This window comes from Gallinula chloropus, assembly GCF_964237585.1.
Source record: "Gallinula chloropus genome assembly, chromosome: Z".
Lineage (NCBI taxonomy): Eukaryota > Metazoa > Chordata > Aves > Gruiformes > Rallidae > Gallinula > Gallinula chloropus.
In genome coordinates, this window is record NC_140089.1 from 75,036,374 (window position 1) to 75,054,335 (window position 17,962).

Sequence of the window (17,962 nt, forward strand, 5' to 3'; positions counted from 1 at the left end):
GTGTTCTCTCCTAAGGTTCAATAACTTTTTTGTGTGTGTGTACTCTTGTGTGCCGTGAACTCTCACTAGGTGCAATGAGCTGTGCTAGACCTCTGAGGGGAGAGTATGTCCTGCAAACTGGTCAGAAAGCCCTCATGGATTTTCTCAAATTGCATTGGCAATACTGAGAATGAGTGAGCTTCTCTCTGGTAAGACAAGGGATATTGGCATGGTTTCAGCCAGACTTGTGTGTACCCCTGCCTGTCTTCTGCCTTGGAGTTTTGTGCTGTATTGCTCTGTGCAAAAAAGTGATCCAGTTTCTACTGGATGGAGGCAGATGACAATAACGGAGGGATGACTAAAGTTTAAAGATGGTAACTGCTCACCTGAATTTCTACCACTTTACAGTTGCCCAGTGAGCTCTTGTTTGTGTATATTTGTTTCTCCCTAGGTTATTTGCTTGTTACTGCCTCTTAACTTTATTTCAGATTGAGATACTTACTGTGGCTCTGTAACACCAGAGCTGAGTGTAGCCCTACCAATTACATTAGGGAAGCAGTGTCACTGGTAGACAAGACTCAGCACCCTGAAGTTATTTTTCCTACATGGAACAGGGCAGAATATCCTAATGCTATGACTTTTCCTGGAGAACATGTCTTAACTCTGTTCTTCTCTAGGCCTTTTCATTCTGCTCTCTAAACAGTAACCTTCCAGATGTGGGTGGGTGTTAAACTAATGATTCAATTTTAATTCTGTTCTTTCTTCCTCTCTATCACTGAAGGACTTGATAAATCTAGGGAGAAGGTCATTACATGGAAGTCTGAAGACTATCTCCACCTAAAACTACACCATCAGGCAAGCTAGTCTATGTTTAGAGTAGAATTCAGTTTGATTTATTCTACCTGCCTGATGTGTGATTTTTTTTTTTTCAATGGGCATGCTCCTTTTTGGCACTGAAGAAAATATCCTGCAAGCTCCCTGTTGTCTGTAGGTTTCCCCCTTTGCTCCTTTGTAAGAATAGGCACAACAAACTACTCTTCTAGTGATAACATTTCCTAAATAACCATGACTTGCTATATCAACTCTTCTTCTATCATCTATTTCTACTCTGAACTGGCTGAATTTTTTTACAGCAACACCTTTGTTTCCATGTACCAGGTTTTCCCAAAGCTATGGCCAGATAAGTTCTGTAAAGAGGAGAACAGGTATAGCTACCAGAGATTTTTCCCCTGAGTTTCTTTGATTTATGTGAGCAATGCTAAATGCAATTCACAAACTATCTGGTAAGCACCTAGACTTAACTTTGCTTATATTAACAGCAAGTTCCTTAAAGGCCTGCCTCCTGTCTAAATGGGAATGGAGGTCTTCAGGGAGCAATTCCGTCTTAAAAACCTAGGTATTTGTGTTCTTCCTAGGTTAGAATCAGTTAAACATTGGCATCCATTACTTTGTTACTGATAAGCTGGATGAGTCAGTCTGTAGCTATTGAGTTAGTAATGAATTGAGGGAAGATGAGAAGGCTTGAGTGAGAGGAAAAACCCTGAAAGTAACTTCCAAGGAATGGATAAAGCATTAGGTGTAACTATAGCAAATAAGGAACAGGCTATTGAGAATTACAAGCTTCTAATGCTACAGGATAAGCAATGCCTCAACACTGGTATCTAGGTACATAGTATGTATCATAGTGTGCTGGATGAAAGGGGTGGCTTGTGTTCTTGCCTGTATATGGGGGAAATTACTAGCTGAGGATAGCATCAGCTACTTAATAATCTAAACAATCTCATACCTTCACTTGTAACCCTAAAGTTTAAGGGACTAACTGAAGCCACTGAAATACCTCTGACAGCAAGATTCCTAGAACTTGAATATAGGACGTTCCACCTAAATATGTGAAGGAACTTTGCTGTGAGGAGCAGGCCTCTCAAACAGGCTGCTCAGAGAGGCCGTGGAGTCTCCATCTCTGGAAACATAGAAAACCTGCCTGGATGCTGTCCTGTGCAGCCTGCTCTGGTGAGGGATTGGACTAGATGATCTCCAGAGGGCCCTTCCAACCCCTATCATTCTGTGATTCTAACAGTTTTTCTAGTACATGAGAATGTCTAGTTTTTTTGGCTGGGTGTAGATAATCTTCAGAATTCCATAAAGACAATGTGAACCCTTTATTTGGTAAGTATGAATCAGTGCTTTGGCTGTGTAGGAAGAAAACATGGCGACTACAGATTATTTTATTTAATGTTTTGTATCTGAGGCAGAACGATCCTATGGCATAGAGGTAAATTGTACTAGTCCATCATTTCCGTTAACTTGTAGAGAATATTTTTAACTTAAGAAAACCCAGAACACCTAGGGTTGCTTGATCACTGTTAAGACAAGGGGTTTGGATTTGTTGTTTTTTCCTAAACTAGTTTGTCTGCAGCCTAAGGAATCTGCTTTTACCTGTTGGGGTATAACCTTAGACTTCTGCTAGTTGCAGAAATGTGAGTAAAATCTGTTTGCTTCTTTTGGATCTTGATGTCATCTTCATGGGTGTTTGGAACAGATCCTAGTAAATGCTTATTGCATTCTTTCCTACACAGATGCAGCTAGCAGTAGTGGAGAATAGAGCAAAGTATCTGAGGTTCTATAAATAGCTTTAAAAGGTAAAAAGCTGACGGTTGACAGGGTAAAGCAGTGACACAGGTACAGCCTGTGGATGTAGATCAGTCTGATCTACTGATTAGGTATTACTGAGGTGAGGATTCATCACCTGGTGTCCATGCACACAGTAGCCTGAGATGAACAGATGGTGAGTCAGACTTTCTGAATGACCGCTGCTAAAACTTTCAAGCATGAGTGGGTACTAGTATTCATCAGATCAAAACTGGACAAACCTTTAATCTTACTAGACCTGTAACATATCTGCGTACTAATAGTTTTTTTTATTTTTCAAAACTACAGCGATCACACCTGTCCACCATCTACCTGACCACCATGTCTACTGAAGTTGCTGCTACTTCTACCAACAGCCAGTCTGAACAACAAGCTCCACCAAAGCCACAACCTTCAAAGAAGGAAAAAAAGAAAGGTAATAAATTCCGAACTCTTGAATACCTCCTCTAGTCAGTGCACCTGCCTAAAAGTAAGTTCACTTTTGCAGCATAGTTAAAATAAGTCTAAGGGTTCAAGCAGACTGAAGTAGAGAGTAAATAAGCTAGTAAAATAGTTCTTAACTAGAAGATGGGCTTTTAGCATGCAAGGGTTTTTTCTAACTCTAAGGTCTTAAGCTCTCAGTTCTACTTGTTAAATGAATCATTTCCTGAGTCTGACAAGTATCAAAATCTCAGGGAAGTGAAAACCTCCTGAGGAGGTGACCAGAGACAAGACCATACAGGTAGCTGTCAGTCTGAACCTGACTTCTCTTCCTCCTCTCTCCCCTCTCCCTCTAGAGAGGCAGTCATGTACTAGGTACAGATTCTAGTCCAGAGAAGCTAGAAAATTCATTAAATTAAAACTATTGTAGATCATATAATTTTTTTGATTGGGTCATGTAAAAAATACTTCATACAGAAATGCATACCTAAGTACATACTTGGTGTACTTTGTGCATGTAGAGAAGAAACTCAAGTAGTTCTTGGGAACAGCAGAAATAGCAAATTAGCTAAATTCCTAAGAGATTACAGGGAAAGGGATACTAGGAGGACCAACTGTAGAAATTATTGTGCCAATAAAGTTCTGGTACAGAAACTAGGAGATTCTTGCCAAGAAGAGATCTTACTACACCAAAACTAGGGGTTTATAGCTCAAAGGCTTGTTGAACATCTTGAATAGCCATGGATAGTACCATTTTTGCTTGGTGTTTTTGCTTAGCACTTACATACTTGGCTGTTGCTTGTAATATTTCAGTCTTTTATATGGAAAACAATTGTTCTGAAGGCCCCTGATATTAAGCACTGGGCTCAACTCTGAACTCAGGCCAGATTCTGGAGAGTAGTGTGACCTCAAAGAAGTAGCTAACTTGCTGTGCACACAGTACTGGAAAGCCTAAGCGTTTATAGTCAGATATAGTCAAGGGACAGTTCTAATATGTTCTTGTATCTGTTAAATGTCTCAAACTCACAAACATAGCCACATCCCTCTTAAAATCAAAAACTTTTCTGTCTCCAGGACTAGAAAAGACAGATGAATCTCTCCTGGCCAGATTCAAAGATGATGGTGTAAGATACAAAGCTAAACTAATTGGTATTGATGAAGTCCCAGAGGCTAGAGGCGATAAAATGTGTCAGGATTCAATGATGAAGCTGAAGGTAAGGGCTTGAGCTGGCATGTAAGTACTAACTTCTGGATAGCCTTCAGAAAGCTGATCAAATGGTCACTTTGACACAGCATCGAATACAGCTTTGGTAAAATAGTAACAACAGCACCATTCCAGATGGATGTTACTTCTAAAGCTGTAACCCTTTGAACAAAGGACAATGTTTCCCTAATAGCCTGGGAATGCTCATTTGAGTCTTTTATAATCCTTCTTACTGGATGCTAATAGTATAAACTTGATCACAAACTGTGAGCTTAGGTTTTGAAAGGGGAGGGAAGAACTCCTTACAGCTTAACTCACCTCCAAGCACAAGTTAGCATCTTGTGCCAATGGTGATACCAAGAGCTATAGACAAGCTAAAGAACAAATGAGACCTTTCAGCAACCAAGTAAGATTACTTCTCAAATGCAGAATGCTCACCTCATGTAGCTTCAATCAGGCCATAAAAGTTACTACGGATGCTGCTACTGCAGCTACTGCAGTTTTGTGAATGAAGAGAAGCTTTAAAGCTCAAACATTTAAGGAGGAAACAATCTCAGTTTGAGGTTATTCAAACCTAGTTGGGTATATGTTACACGAGGAATGCTCTCTGACTGTACAGTTGCATAGGAATAGCTGGATTAGTAGCAGTACAGTTGCAGCCATGGGCTCATGCAGAATGTAAGGAAACAAGTTAAAGCTCAATCTAACAGAAGTCTCAATATTTTATTCACCCCTTTCAGGGAATGGCTGTAGCAGCCCGTTCTCATGGCCGGCACAAACAGAAGATCTGGGTTAACATCTCCCTCACTGGTATCAAGATAATAGATGAGAAAACTGGGGTAAGATACGACTTACACTCTTATTGTGGTTCTTCAAGAAAATGAGTTGCTTGAAAGTTAGATTGGTCTGAATTAGATTCATTGTTGACATAATCTCACGCTTCCACATAAAATTGGGTGTGTGAATTGGGCTGTGATGCTGAAGCTTCATGCCAAAAGATAGCTGCATCCAAACGTTGGTGGATCTGCCTTTACCTACTTGAGTCTTGAACTGAAGCCTTCTAACAGTCTCAGTCATTCTAACTACAGAGTAAAGCAGCTATTATGTCTCCAGCATTTTAAACCAATAGGTTTTTCCCCAATTCTAGGTCATAGAGCATGAGCATCCAGTAAACAAGATTTCCTTTATTGCTCGGGATGTAACAGACAATCGTGCCTTTGGCTATGTATGTGGAGGAGAAGGCCAGCACCAATTTTTTGCCTTAAAAACATCACAACAGGTATGGATTAGACACCCTTTTCCCCTTACTATGAGTATACAGTCATAACATGTGATAAAGGTGTAGTGTTTTGCTGGTAGTCCTGTGAGGTATAGGTGAATACCAACATGGATTGATTAAACTCTTCTAGAGGAGGGCAGTAAGAATTGCCTGTATCACCAATGGCTTGTCTTGTTCAAACTTTCTGTATTCAGAATAAGAAAACTCAAGTAGCATTGTTTACTGTCATTCCCCTTGCTCAATATGTTCTTGCACCATGGAAGCTATTATTGAGCTGGAGTCATTATCATGTGCTTTCCTGTGCCTTGACCTGTTAGTATCCAGCTTCTCACTGACAGTGAGTCACATAGCCAGAGCTTCACTTAAATTTATCAGGAATTATGTTAAAACTCCCTAACTAAACTCATTTAGTACTTGTGATGCTGTGTTGTGCAGCAGTGAAAGCAGGCTTACTCAATCACAATAGTGCTTCTGGGTACAGTGAATGGTAGATCTGGTCCTTCTAGAGTTACTTCTGGAAAGGATTCTAATTATTTGTTGATAGGTTTTCCCCATGCAGAAATCCTGTGTGGAGTTTGACTCTCTGAAAAGGATTTTTATACAAGTAGGAATGGAAACAATCTACTTAAAATTACCACTGAGCACTATGCAGCTTCCTAAATTACTTGAACTTAAGTTATACACATTTGTCACTTATTAACTTGTCTTTATAGCAGTCACTATAATGAGCTGATGAGCCAGGACTTCAAAGCTAGTACCTTCATACACATCCCTGCCTGCCCTCCTGGAGAACCTATTGGCAGCCTCAGACCCATTGCAGGTGGTGCTGAAGGACTCCTTGTTGGGCCATGTTATTATTTCAGTTACAGCTGTAACAGTGTCTCCTAAGCCTGAGTTATTAACAGTCCTGTGTTATGTTGGAATTTTAGATTAAGTACAAAAGCCTCCTGTGAGTGCTCTGAAATCGTTTGCTCTCAGAGCTTTTCACCATGAGGTCAGCATATAAACTTAGCTAAGCTATAGACAGCCCTTGACGTGCTGCTAGCTGTTTTTTAACAGAGTTGCCTATCTGAGAAGTAAGGACTTCAGATCTAGACTGCTCCAGTTGTACTGTTTCTTAAACTGTGGAAATGTCTTCTCCTGCAGTTGCAAGTGTAAAACACTTAAGGTGAGGATGATGTTTAGAAATAAACAGTGAGATCTGCTCAACAGATTCTCAGCTTGAGCCTAAGGTCATAGCTGAATAGGGAAAGTTTTTGTCCAGCTCTAGACACTGACATGGTTGCTGTATGCCTCAGGTAAGGTTCCAAACAGTACAGCTGATCCTGGCCCTGTCAAAGCAACATTCTTGTTTGTCTGTGCAGAAGGCAGTGGCTCTAACTCTTAACTTTCATCCTGATCTATACCATATAAAGCTAGTGTCTCATCTACACTTTAAGTGATGGTAACCTTACCTTATGCCTTCCTTGATGCAAATAGTAAATCAGCATGCAGTATTACCTACAGAAGCTTTCCACAGGTTGTGTTGGAAGTGGTAGAAAGCAGACGAATGCAAACTATTTTCCATCTCAGACTACCAGCGAACTTGGATAAACTTTGTACTTTTAAGGGAATATGATTATGATTTGCTATGCACTTATGAAATCTTACAGTACAAGCTTTTTGGCAAAAAAGATAGGAGGCTTATGTCAAGTACAGCCATTTCCCCTGTGGAGTTAACAGTTCTAAGCTATTTATGCCTAATTACTCTTGGATTCTGCATAAGCTTTCTGTGCAGAGACTAGACAGTCCTTACAACTCTTACTTTTCCTCTGATCTCAACCTTACCGTTGCGTTATTTAGATAAGTTTGACTTGCTACACAATTTGCTTCAGTAGAAGGTCAGGGAGAAGTAATATATGACCTAAAGTCTACATTCTTTTTCAGGCTGACCCTCTAGTTGTTGATCTTAAGGACCTCTTCCAGCTAATTTATAATATAAAGAAGGAGAAAGACAAGAAAAAGGTGAGTGAAACTACAGAAATTTTTGTCTGTGCTGACTGATAAAATCTGTCTTCAGCTTTGGCTTGGCTTTTGGACTTTTTGTGAGGTTTGATATTGGGTTGTCTAAATCAAGAATCACTTCATGCTATCTACTGGTAGTTGTGCCAGCAGTTTGATTACCTCCTAGATCTGGTAAGTTCTTCAAAAGCAGAGACTTTGGATAATCTACATGATGTCTAGGTACTAAAAGTCTTATTTTCTTCTTTAGAGTGAAGAAACAAGTAAAACTGAGGTAAGTTACTCCTAACCAGCCTCACTTGTTTAGGTATGCCTTTACAACACAACTAGCTTTGATATTCTTTACACTGCCAGCATTATGGAGGCAATATCAGATGCCAAATTACACTGAAATCACAGAATCACAAGGTTGGAAGGCTTTTGAAGATCATCAAGTCCAACCATTCCCATCCTATGCTAAACCATATCCCTAAGTACCTCATCAACCCTTTTTTTTAAACACATCCGGGGAAGGTGACTCAACCACATCCCTGGGCAGCCTGTTCCAGTTGCTGACAACTCTTTCAGTAAAAGATTTTTTCTAATGTCCAATCTAAATCTGCCCTGGCACAGCTTTGTGCCATTTCCCCTTGTCCTATGTCCTGTCACCTGGCTGAAGAGACCATCACACACCGCTCTACAACCTCCCTTCAGGTAGTTGTAGGTGGTTATAAGGTCTCCCCTCAGCCTCCTCTTCTTCAGGCTAAATATCCCCAGCTCCCTGAACCATTCCTCATATGATTTGCCCTCCAGCCCCTTCACCAGCCTGGTTGCGCTTCTCTGGACTCGCTCCAGGACCTCAATGTCTTTTTTTATGGTGGGGAGCCCAGAACCGCACACAGTACTCAAGGTGCAGCCTCAACAATGCTGAGTACAGGGACATTGGTACATTCCCCAAGGAAATGGGAGGAAGAGAATCCTACAGAACTAATACTTAGTAATAATATCCCTTATAATTCCTCTTTCCACCACTTGCTCTTTAAAGCCTGCAATTTCTTTGCTTAAGGCAAGCTTTGATATTCCAATTACTGTTGACACTATTATCCATTAATTTCAGAATGGTAGCGAAGCACTGCCTGCTAATCAAGCTGGCAAAATAAAACTGGTGCATTGAACTTTAGACTGGTGCCATTAAGGAGTTCACAATTGACTGCCTTCATGTTATATGGGAAATGCAGTATTTGTAGTAGACCTGCATAATGTTTTCTTGTTCTTACAAGAACTCTAACAGATACCAATTATTTCAATATTTCTTGCTTCAAGGGAGTTGACCAAATGGATTTATTTGGGGATATGTCAACACCTCCTGATATGAGCAGTTCCAAAGTAAGTAGACTACACCTCTGAGAGCAGACATAGTTCTAATAATATGCGGTTTTACTTCGTTTCTGGTTCAGCTGAGACATCTCTCTAACTGTTGTTGCTGTACTGGTGTTTTAAGGCTGTCATCTAATCATTGAAGTAACTTATTACTAATAACTCATCTCTTATTAACTGCTTAGCTGCTGTGGTTTTTATCCAGCAGAGTTCACTTGAGACTGCATGACAGAGAACCCTCTATTGTTAGTCATAGAAATCCAAATTCTATGATTCTAACCCAAACCGTTCTCATCTAGTCCTAATCCCCCTGCCATGGGCAGGAATACCCTCCACTAGACCAGGTTGCCCAGAGCCCCATCCAACCTGGCCTTGAACACTGCCAGGGAGGGGGCAGCCACAGGTTCTCTGGGCAGCCTGTGCCAGGGCCTCAAGACCCTCATAAGGAAGAGTTTCTCTTCTCAGTAAGTAATCTTAATCTACCCTCTTTTAGCCAAAACCCATAATTTACCACTACACTTGCTGATGAAGAGTCCCTCCCATCATTCTTGTAGGCCCCCTTCAGGTACTGGAAGGCTGCTATAAGGAATCCCCAGAGCCCTCTCTTCTCTTCTGCTAAACAACTCCAACTCTCCCAGCCTGTCATACTGGAGGTGCTCTAGCTCCTTTAACTTTTGTTCCCTCCTCTGGATTTGCTCAAGCAGATCCATGTCTATCTTTTACTGTGGACCCCAGAGCTAGATGGAGTACTCCAGGTAGGGTCTCAGGTGTGTAGTAGAGATCACCAGCAGGTCAAGGGAGGTGATACTTTTCTTTTGATGCACCCAGAGTGCAATTGGCTTTTCTAGGCTGTGTGTACATTACCAGCTCATGCTCAGTTTTTCATCCACCAGTACCTCCAAGCACTTACAGGGCTGCTCTCAATCCCAAGATCAACACCCAGCCTGTAGTTGTGCTTAGGATTGCCCTGATCTTGGCCTTGTTGCACTTCGTGAGGTTCACACAGGTCCACCTCTCTAGTCGGATGTCTCAAGTATATATACCCGTAGTACATGCCTCTGCTGCTATGAGACCTATTACAGTAACTCAGCAGAAGACCTTTAAAGCAGCAGCTCGTATTTAGGGACAAGTGAACACTTCAATCAGTCCTTCAGAGTGGACTCCTGACTATTCTAGATGAGTAGCCCTAGCTCATGATGTGGCATAACTCCACAGAAGTGCACATAAACCTTGCCGTAACTTAATACGACCCCCAAAGTACTACTGTTTTATTATGGCATTGTAAGCTGCAATCAGCTGTGATACAACTAGTGCTGTTGATCCAGCTAGTGATCAAGTTTTATCTTTCTGTTGCCTGCTTGGTGGAGAGATGGTATGTTAGCTTCTTCCACTGGCAAACAGCTCCAAAAGCTGAGACTGCAACAGTCACACTAAGGTAGTGTGAACTTATAGTATGTTGAAACAAAGAGCTAGAAGTCAAATAGAGGGTCTTGATTCAAATGAAAGTTTAGGTGCAATTAATGCTTAATGACATACAGTCTATAGGCTGTAAAAGAAGCACCTATTATTTAAGAGATCTTAAAAGAGGTACTTTTTAATACTGAGTTTCTTAAAATAAGTAGTTGTGATTTGACCACAGCCAACATCGCTTAACTTAATGATTTCTAAGATGATATTTTAGTGCAACTTATTACATTATTAGTATAATGTGCTGGATACTACAATCTCTCCTTTTACATGTTTTTCTTGAGCTTGTGTACTATGCAGGAAGTACTGTGTAAAACTAATTCTATTTTTCTTTCTGAAAAAATAGGAAGCTAAAGAGATCCTGTTAGTGGATCTACATTCTGAAATTGAGACCGTACAGACTTTTACAAATGAGGATCTCTTCTTGAATGACATCAGTAGTTCTCTTCCACAACCAAAGCCGCAGACACTCTTCTCGCCTGAGAGTTCTTTCTCTGCCAGTCTCAGCTTCTTTCCCATGCCTAATCCAGACCCTTTCAGTGATGATCCTTTTGCACAGCCAGACCAATCTGCACAACCTTCATTTGATTCTTTACACTCTGCTGATCAGAAGAAGGATTTACTGAATACCTTGGCACCGGTGGGTAATGGTTCTTTAAATGGAGATCCTGACTACTTTGATAAACAGTTTGATCAGATTTCTAATAGAACTGGCCAACAAGAGGTACTACCAAGCGAGTGGCCACTTGGGAATGAGTCACCTGCAGCAAGAACTCCAAATGGGGTACCAGAGAGGGAACAGAATGGCTTTCTTAAAGCCCCATCAAGCCTGTTTATGGAAGGTCCTTCCAAAGGAGTATCTCTGCAGAATGGAGTAAAGCTGGATTCTGAGAGCAATATCCAGCTCATGTCACATGAGTCTATAATAATTAGCCCACCACCACAAAGTACCAAGCCAGGAAGAGGAAGGAGGTCTGTCAAGGTGAAAACTGTTCAAGTAATTAACAGTGATATGCATGTTCTTAGAGAAGCTGGGTGAAGGAAGCTTTGCTTTCTTCACACTCTGTAACCGGCTAAACAGCTTCACAACGTATCTACCTCTACATGCCATGCTTACTTTAACCTCTTTGCAGCCATGGTACATTCTAACATTCATGAAGCTTCACAATAGCAATGTTCACTAAATTATATACTCTCTTCCTTAATGCTGCCATACTTCTGTAAAGGTCTGGTAAGTATGCTGCTGTGTATGTTGACACTTGATACAATGCCAGAACCAATTATGATAGCTGTATGCCCATCTGTTTCGAAGTACTAGACTAGCTTGCAGAAACATAGCTTCTCAGCACCTGCCTACTGAGGGCAATCTCAAAGACTTGCCTGACATAAGACACAGGGTGGTTCTGGGTCAGCTGCATTTGTCTTGCATGCATGATAAAAACCTGTTGCTGACCTTGCCACAAATGAAGTGGTCATTGCAGACTGAGGAGGAACATTTAGAGGGGTGGGGGCAGAGGGCAACTTATGATAACAAATAATTCAGTCACTAAGTCATTCTTCTGCTGATGACTTGTGATTATATTATACCTACTTAATGTCACACATCTCAGTAGGCATGAACAAACTGGCGTTTGAAAATTACATGCTTGGTCTCTGAAGCTCTGTGCTCTGGCTGAAATAAGTTTGTAGCTGTGGACTAAGAGCTCTAAATCATACTACTATGTGTTCTGCCATATCATCTCACAAAGTGTTTTTTCATTCCAGACTCCAAAGAATGACTTGTTTAGCTCAGAAATTTTTGTGCCAACTGTGGAGAGCCTTAGCTTGCCAACTAGTTCACTGGACCCTTTCAATACAGGCATCACAGCATCTCAGTTGGCTCCTCTAGGTAAGTCTCAAAGACCAAAACAGGGGTTCTGGTTTTCCTTGACTTCAGGTGTAGTGCTTTAATCCATTTAATCCATATGATGTCTGCCCTAAATTGTTAAATTCTGTGAAGACACCTAAACCATGCATATGTAACTGGAACAGGGTTTTTTGCTTATGCTTTGACAGCAGGTTGATGCTCAGGCACTCAAACCTTGAGTGAGCTAAGCACAACTTGGGAGGCTAGGGTAACGCTGCTGCAGACTATTAATAATCATTTACATAGAAACAAATATGAAAAATGCATTTGTCACTTCTGTGCTAGAAGTATGTTTCTCCTGTTGTATCAACTTCAATTCGGTTCTGCCAGGGCTGAAACAGAGCAAAGTAAAAGATGTTGATGCTTTTCTCCTCCTCTACACACCCCAACTCCACCTCCCAACTTGATTTTTAAGTGTAAATCTACAGATTTTTTGTAAACAGTACATGAAAATGTTTTGCTGGTACCCTCAGTAGAATTAACACACTCCTGCCTGAGGTTTTCAGATCACTGAAGTGCTGTGTAACAATCTTCTTCCAGATGCCTTGCCACTAACTACATCAATATGGAGTGTGCAAACAACTGCCTTCACTCAGGCTGCATCAGTCTTTCCTGGGTCTACTACTGTGCCTCCAGGATTTACTAAACCACTTGCCTTTGGTACTCAAGCAGTGCCAAGCTGGAACCAGCCTGCACCTCTTACTCCAGTACACCCTGTGCCCTCTAGTGGTTGGGTCCAGCCAGCACAAGTTCAATCTAGCTCATGGTCACAGCCATCTAGCACTGTAAATCCCTTCCAGAGTAGTGCGTTCCTATCTTCAACGCTGCCTGCCGAGAGACCACCTGTACTCCCTGCCATGTCAACAATAACTAGCCCACCTCAGCCACCACCTAGGACTGCACCTCACAAGGAGCTATCCAAGAAAGAGAGTGATGCTTTTCTTGCTCTGGATCCACTTGCTGATAAGATGAAGGATGTCCAGGAAATGTTCAAGGACTTGCATCTGACAAAGCCACCTGCAGTACCAGCAAGGAGAGGAGTGCAACAAAGCCTTTCAGGTGCTTCTGGAGCTTTCATCAATTATTTAACTAATGGAGTAGGCATTCCTAAAAGTACTATAGACCATGCAGACAGGTTGCCAGCTTACCTGTCATCCAAAATGAATGGTAATGTTTTTCTGAGATAACTGATCAGGGATTGGGATATCTTTCCAGATAGAACTGAAAATTTGATTTAATGGTTTCTGAAACACAGGATTGAAAGACTGTCTCCCTTAATGATGTTAAATACTTGACGAATGTTAGTGGCCAAACACTGACACCTAGTGTCTAAACTACTTGGCTACATTGATGTGAACTAGGTCTACAATGTTAGAAGTCCCATCTAGCTTAAGTGTAGTGAAGGACAAGATGGAGAAGATTGTGAAGTCACTCGAAGGAACTTATATGTGGAATTTTTTGTGTATCTAATTAGGCGGAGGTGAGAACTTGTTAAATATGTTAAGTGATTATAGCAGTGTGTCTCTTTCCTTAGAACCACCAAAGCCCGTTCCCCTACAAAGTGTGATATCAGCTGAGAGCCTGTTGGAAAGTCAAGTTAAAACAGATGTTTTTGGTTCCTCATCTGTAAGTATTAAAAAAGTAACCAAACAAAAAAACACACACAAAGAAAACCCACCACCCCTACCTTACTCCTTAACAACAAGGGTACCTATGAGCACTGCATAAGTGTTAACTTCAGAGCACATGGAACAAAAGTTCTTGCTTATGAGGAGTTAATCTAATAGAGGACACTTCTTTTAAGAAAGTTAATGATGTATGATTCTATTTGGCTTGTTGCTGAAAGTAGCTCTGCAAGTTGCATGCTTCAGGAAGAAGCTCTTCAGCATTGGGAGCTTCCACAATAGACTGAAAAATTAATGTAGCTGCAGAAATCTTCAAATTTAGTTATACTTATTTTTCTGCAGAGTAGACTAGACTAAGCAGTGCAGATGTACAGCCCTCTTCCTGAACAACTAGGAAGCTCCTATGTTCAGTAACCCCTGGGGGAAGAAGTGGCTTAACCCCATCACTCACATTCAGGAGATGGGTCTTGAAGACCTTGGCAACTGGATCAATGCCAGAAAGCTCATGTAAGAAATCTAGGATTTTGTTAAAACAGATCACGTGACTATGCTGGCTCAGCACCACAGGAGTGTTCAGTAAGCACACATTTCTGAAAGATACCTTGCCTCAGACTATAACTGCTGACACTGCTTCAGAGCTATTTTCTCTTGTTAAAGCAGGTAATGAGCATTTAGCTGTGACTATGCAATATCCTTTTTAGAATGTTTGGAACAGGAACTAGCAGATACAGCCTTTCAGAGTAAACTAACAGCCCATGATCTGTCTTTCCTTAGACGGAATCTCAGAAACCACCTCTTGGCCTCTTTGATCCTTTTGACAACCCATTTGCATAGATCAGGTAAGTCTTCCACTAATAGGGTAACCTACTTAGTTCTCTGAAAGTGATTTAGCAAAAAGCTGGTTGAAAACTTTTGTTAGCTTAATTTCAACATTTCTACAAAGTATGGCACTCAGTCCCTAGAGGAACATCTCCAGAGCACCTCTACTCAGACTTGTAAATAGCTGCATTCTGACTAAGCCTAGTCAGCTTCACTTTCTTAGAAATACTTTGTTTTTCCACAGACTTAAGTCTCAAGGCCACAATAGATCTAGAATTCTTTTCACTGAAGGAAGTTAAGTAAACGCATACTGTACAACCCAGGGACTGACCACATTCCTTCTGAGGAAGAGTTAGCACAAAGTGGCCCATACAGCTTTCTGAAGTTTAATCCCCTGAGTAATAGTGGGTTTGTACTCTGGGTGAGTTGGAGTAAAAACAGAATAAGGGCTGTTATGAGAGCTTTTGTTACTAGAACAAATGTAACTCAAACTCTTGTGCCATTCACTAAAGAACATGGACTGTCAAATTAGTAAAACCATTCCTTTGGCACATCTCTAAGTCTGCCCCTGAAATACTGCCTGGCTTCTAACAGAAAATAAGTGTTGCTATTTATTGTTTTAGTATTGTTCTAAGCTAGTTTAAGAAATAAAACTGTAACTTATAGCCATCCTAACCCTACATCCTTTTCATCATACTAGGTGTAACCAGAAAAGGAGAAATGGAATAACTGGACCTCTTCTCAACATGACTTTTCTACGTGTTTCACTTTGTTGTCTGCCTCTCTTGCTGCTGTTCATAACATCTGTAATATAAAACACATCCAGGTAGATTGAAACAAACCCTCAAAGAACATGCTGTGAAGATGATAATTCAGGTCAAAGCAAATTGAGCTGGACTCTATGCTAGAGACACAAATTCAAATTGGTCTTTGCAATATTCCACAGAAGAGCTTAGCAAAGCTAAGTCATGTGTCTTGTAAACAGTCACCACAATTCCTCTTTCTGGACCACTTGCTGTCCTAAAGTGTAGGTACTGAATGTACCTTAGGAAGAAGTGTTGCCTTCATATGAGGGAACTGAATTAGTAGCTGAAACTCCACACCTTAAACAATTTGGTCAGTTGCTAGTTATCGCAACAGCAGCCAGTTGTAAAGTTAAGTGGATGCTACTCAGCTCTAATTGGTGACTGGACATGTGACTTGTCTATTTAAGTAGGACTAACAGTGTCATTCTGCCTTAAATGTGGAATAAAGGGAGTAAATGTGGAGCCTGTACCAACTGCTGGAGTCCGCAGTACTATAGTGCTACACTGTAGGGTTAGATATGCTCAAGTACTTCAAGAACATCGAGATAGTCATGGACACTAACTGTTGTCTTGGTGCTAATAGGGCTTTTTTCAGGGAGGGAAATCTACTAGGATTAATTTTCTATTGAGGTGGCTTGGCAGACAAATGGAACAAGCAGATAGGCTTCTTGTGTGTATCTCAGTGAGTGTCTCCAATGTTGCTCACTTTAAGTTGTTACATGATGTAGTGTGTTTCCAATTGCACTCTGGGTGTATCATGTGGTATGTTATTTTAGAAAGCAAAAAGACAATCACGATTTCACTCCATGCCTATATTCCTTGTGAACAGGTGCACCACTTCTATGCCATTAATGTGTCTTCCACCTCTTGAAAACCATGCCTTTTCTAAAGAACCTCTTTACTAAGAGATTTTTAATTAGGAGGTTATGAATGACTGTAATAGCTACATTTTTGGCCAGTGGTGATGACTGATGTGTTAGAGGTATTTCTGTTAATCCCAAGTATAAACTTGAAATACAATTATTGAATCAAATGCCTATGCAGTTGCTGTACTGGAGACCTAAGTCAACTTGAATAAAGCCTTAGACCCCAATTCAGCCAGTCATGCAATTAGTCTCACATATAAACTTCTCTTGCACTTTCCCTAATGCAAAAAAAAAAAAAAAAAAAAATTGAGTTTAAGTATTTGTCTCAAACTGGAAATGTAGAAACTTATGGATGTTACACTGTATCACAAGCAATGTTACCTAATGACATTAAAGAGAAGCAACTCTTGATACCAAACAATATTCTGTGTGTTTATTCTGTCTGCCATAATTCAATCTTGTGGTCTACTAGATGTAAGCAGTTCAGAGCCTACTGAGAATTTTTTTCACAGGTTCATACTCTGGCTGTCTCATGGCAAGGTCTTAAGTGTTTCCGTAGCTTCCTTCAGATCTATTCAACAAATGCTGTCCCACAGTGAAAAATAAAATCCCCAGGTAACTTAGTAAACTATTACTAGAAGCTTGTCCCACAGGCTGCTCAGCTTGAGTTTGCTGCTCCTAACAATGCTTTCCTACTACTTTCTGCAGGACTGTGGGAATCTGGGTACTTAAACTGCATTGAATTCAGAAGTTTTGTAAATTCAACTTGCCTATTCCAGCTCTTCATTAGGTCTAAATTGATGCTGGGAAAACTAAATTAGATCACTTAGCTCATGTTCAAAACTACTTTTAGAACCCTCAGTGCAGATGGCTAAAAACAAATTCATTAAAGTTACTGTTTTAGGCCAACCTTTAGTCCTGGAGACAGACCTGTAACTGTCAGTCTAATTTATCACTGAATAAATAAAATGTGTACTTGCTTTCTTTTAATACTGCTTTATTGATGTGGTTAAGGGATTGAAAACAACTCTTTCAAAGTGTGTTGCTATCTAGTTTGAAATACTGGTGTTACAGTGCTTCACAAATAATTACTGATTTTTTTTTTTTTTGGGCTGCATGGCAACATGTAATTTAATACTTTGCAGTTGTTTTTTAGTTCTAATGGTATCAAACAAAAACCAAAAAGCAAGTGACTGCCTTGATGCTTGAATAAGGAATATGTTTATCAGCTTTTTAGTTAAGAACCTATGTGACAATTTACTAGTCAAGCAAAAATTATCAGCCCTGCTATGCTGAAGTTTTGAAAGAGCTGTCAGGATGATCACAAAGAGGTGGTAGCAGGACATCTTACAAGCTGGCCAAAGATGATTGCTGTTTTGCTATCCTGGTTTGAATAGCTGTTTACCCTGATTTAGTCTTTATCTTGAGGAATCATAAACTGTTTTGGGGTGTGTGCGCATATAGTGTCAATTGAAGTAGGCACAATGAAACAATACAGTATTACAGGTGTCTATGTTTTGCACCCTTGCTCAACCAATGAGTTTAGTGCAAGTGGACTTAATTGACCTGGACTGAGGCTGAATCA

General features: G+C 40.5%; 1 protein-coding gene across 1 annotated transcript; it reads left to right on the forward strand.

Annotated features, from left to right (window-relative positions):
- Positions 1 to 2,949: 2,949 nt before the first annotated feature.
- DAB2 (DAB adaptor protein 2) lies at positions 2,950 to 14,720 on the forward strand (the record flags this gene model as incomplete). Its single annotated transcript, XM_084278515.1, has 13 exons — positions 2,950 to 3,043; positions 4,123 to 4,262; positions 4,993 to 5,091; positions 5,400 to 5,531; positions 7,458 to 7,535; positions 7,783 to 7,806; positions 8,629 to 8,676; positions 8,835 to 8,897; positions 10,702 to 11,352; positions 12,120 to 12,243; positions 12,802 to 13,320; positions 13,796 to 13,887; positions 14,661 to 14,720. The coding sequence occupies 13 exons, from the start codon at positions 2,950 to 2,952 to the stop codon at positions 14,718 to 14,720; spliced, it is 2,124 nt and encodes a 707-aa protein (XP_084134641.1).
- Between the last annotated feature and the right edge of the window lie 3,242 nt (positions 14,721 to 17,962).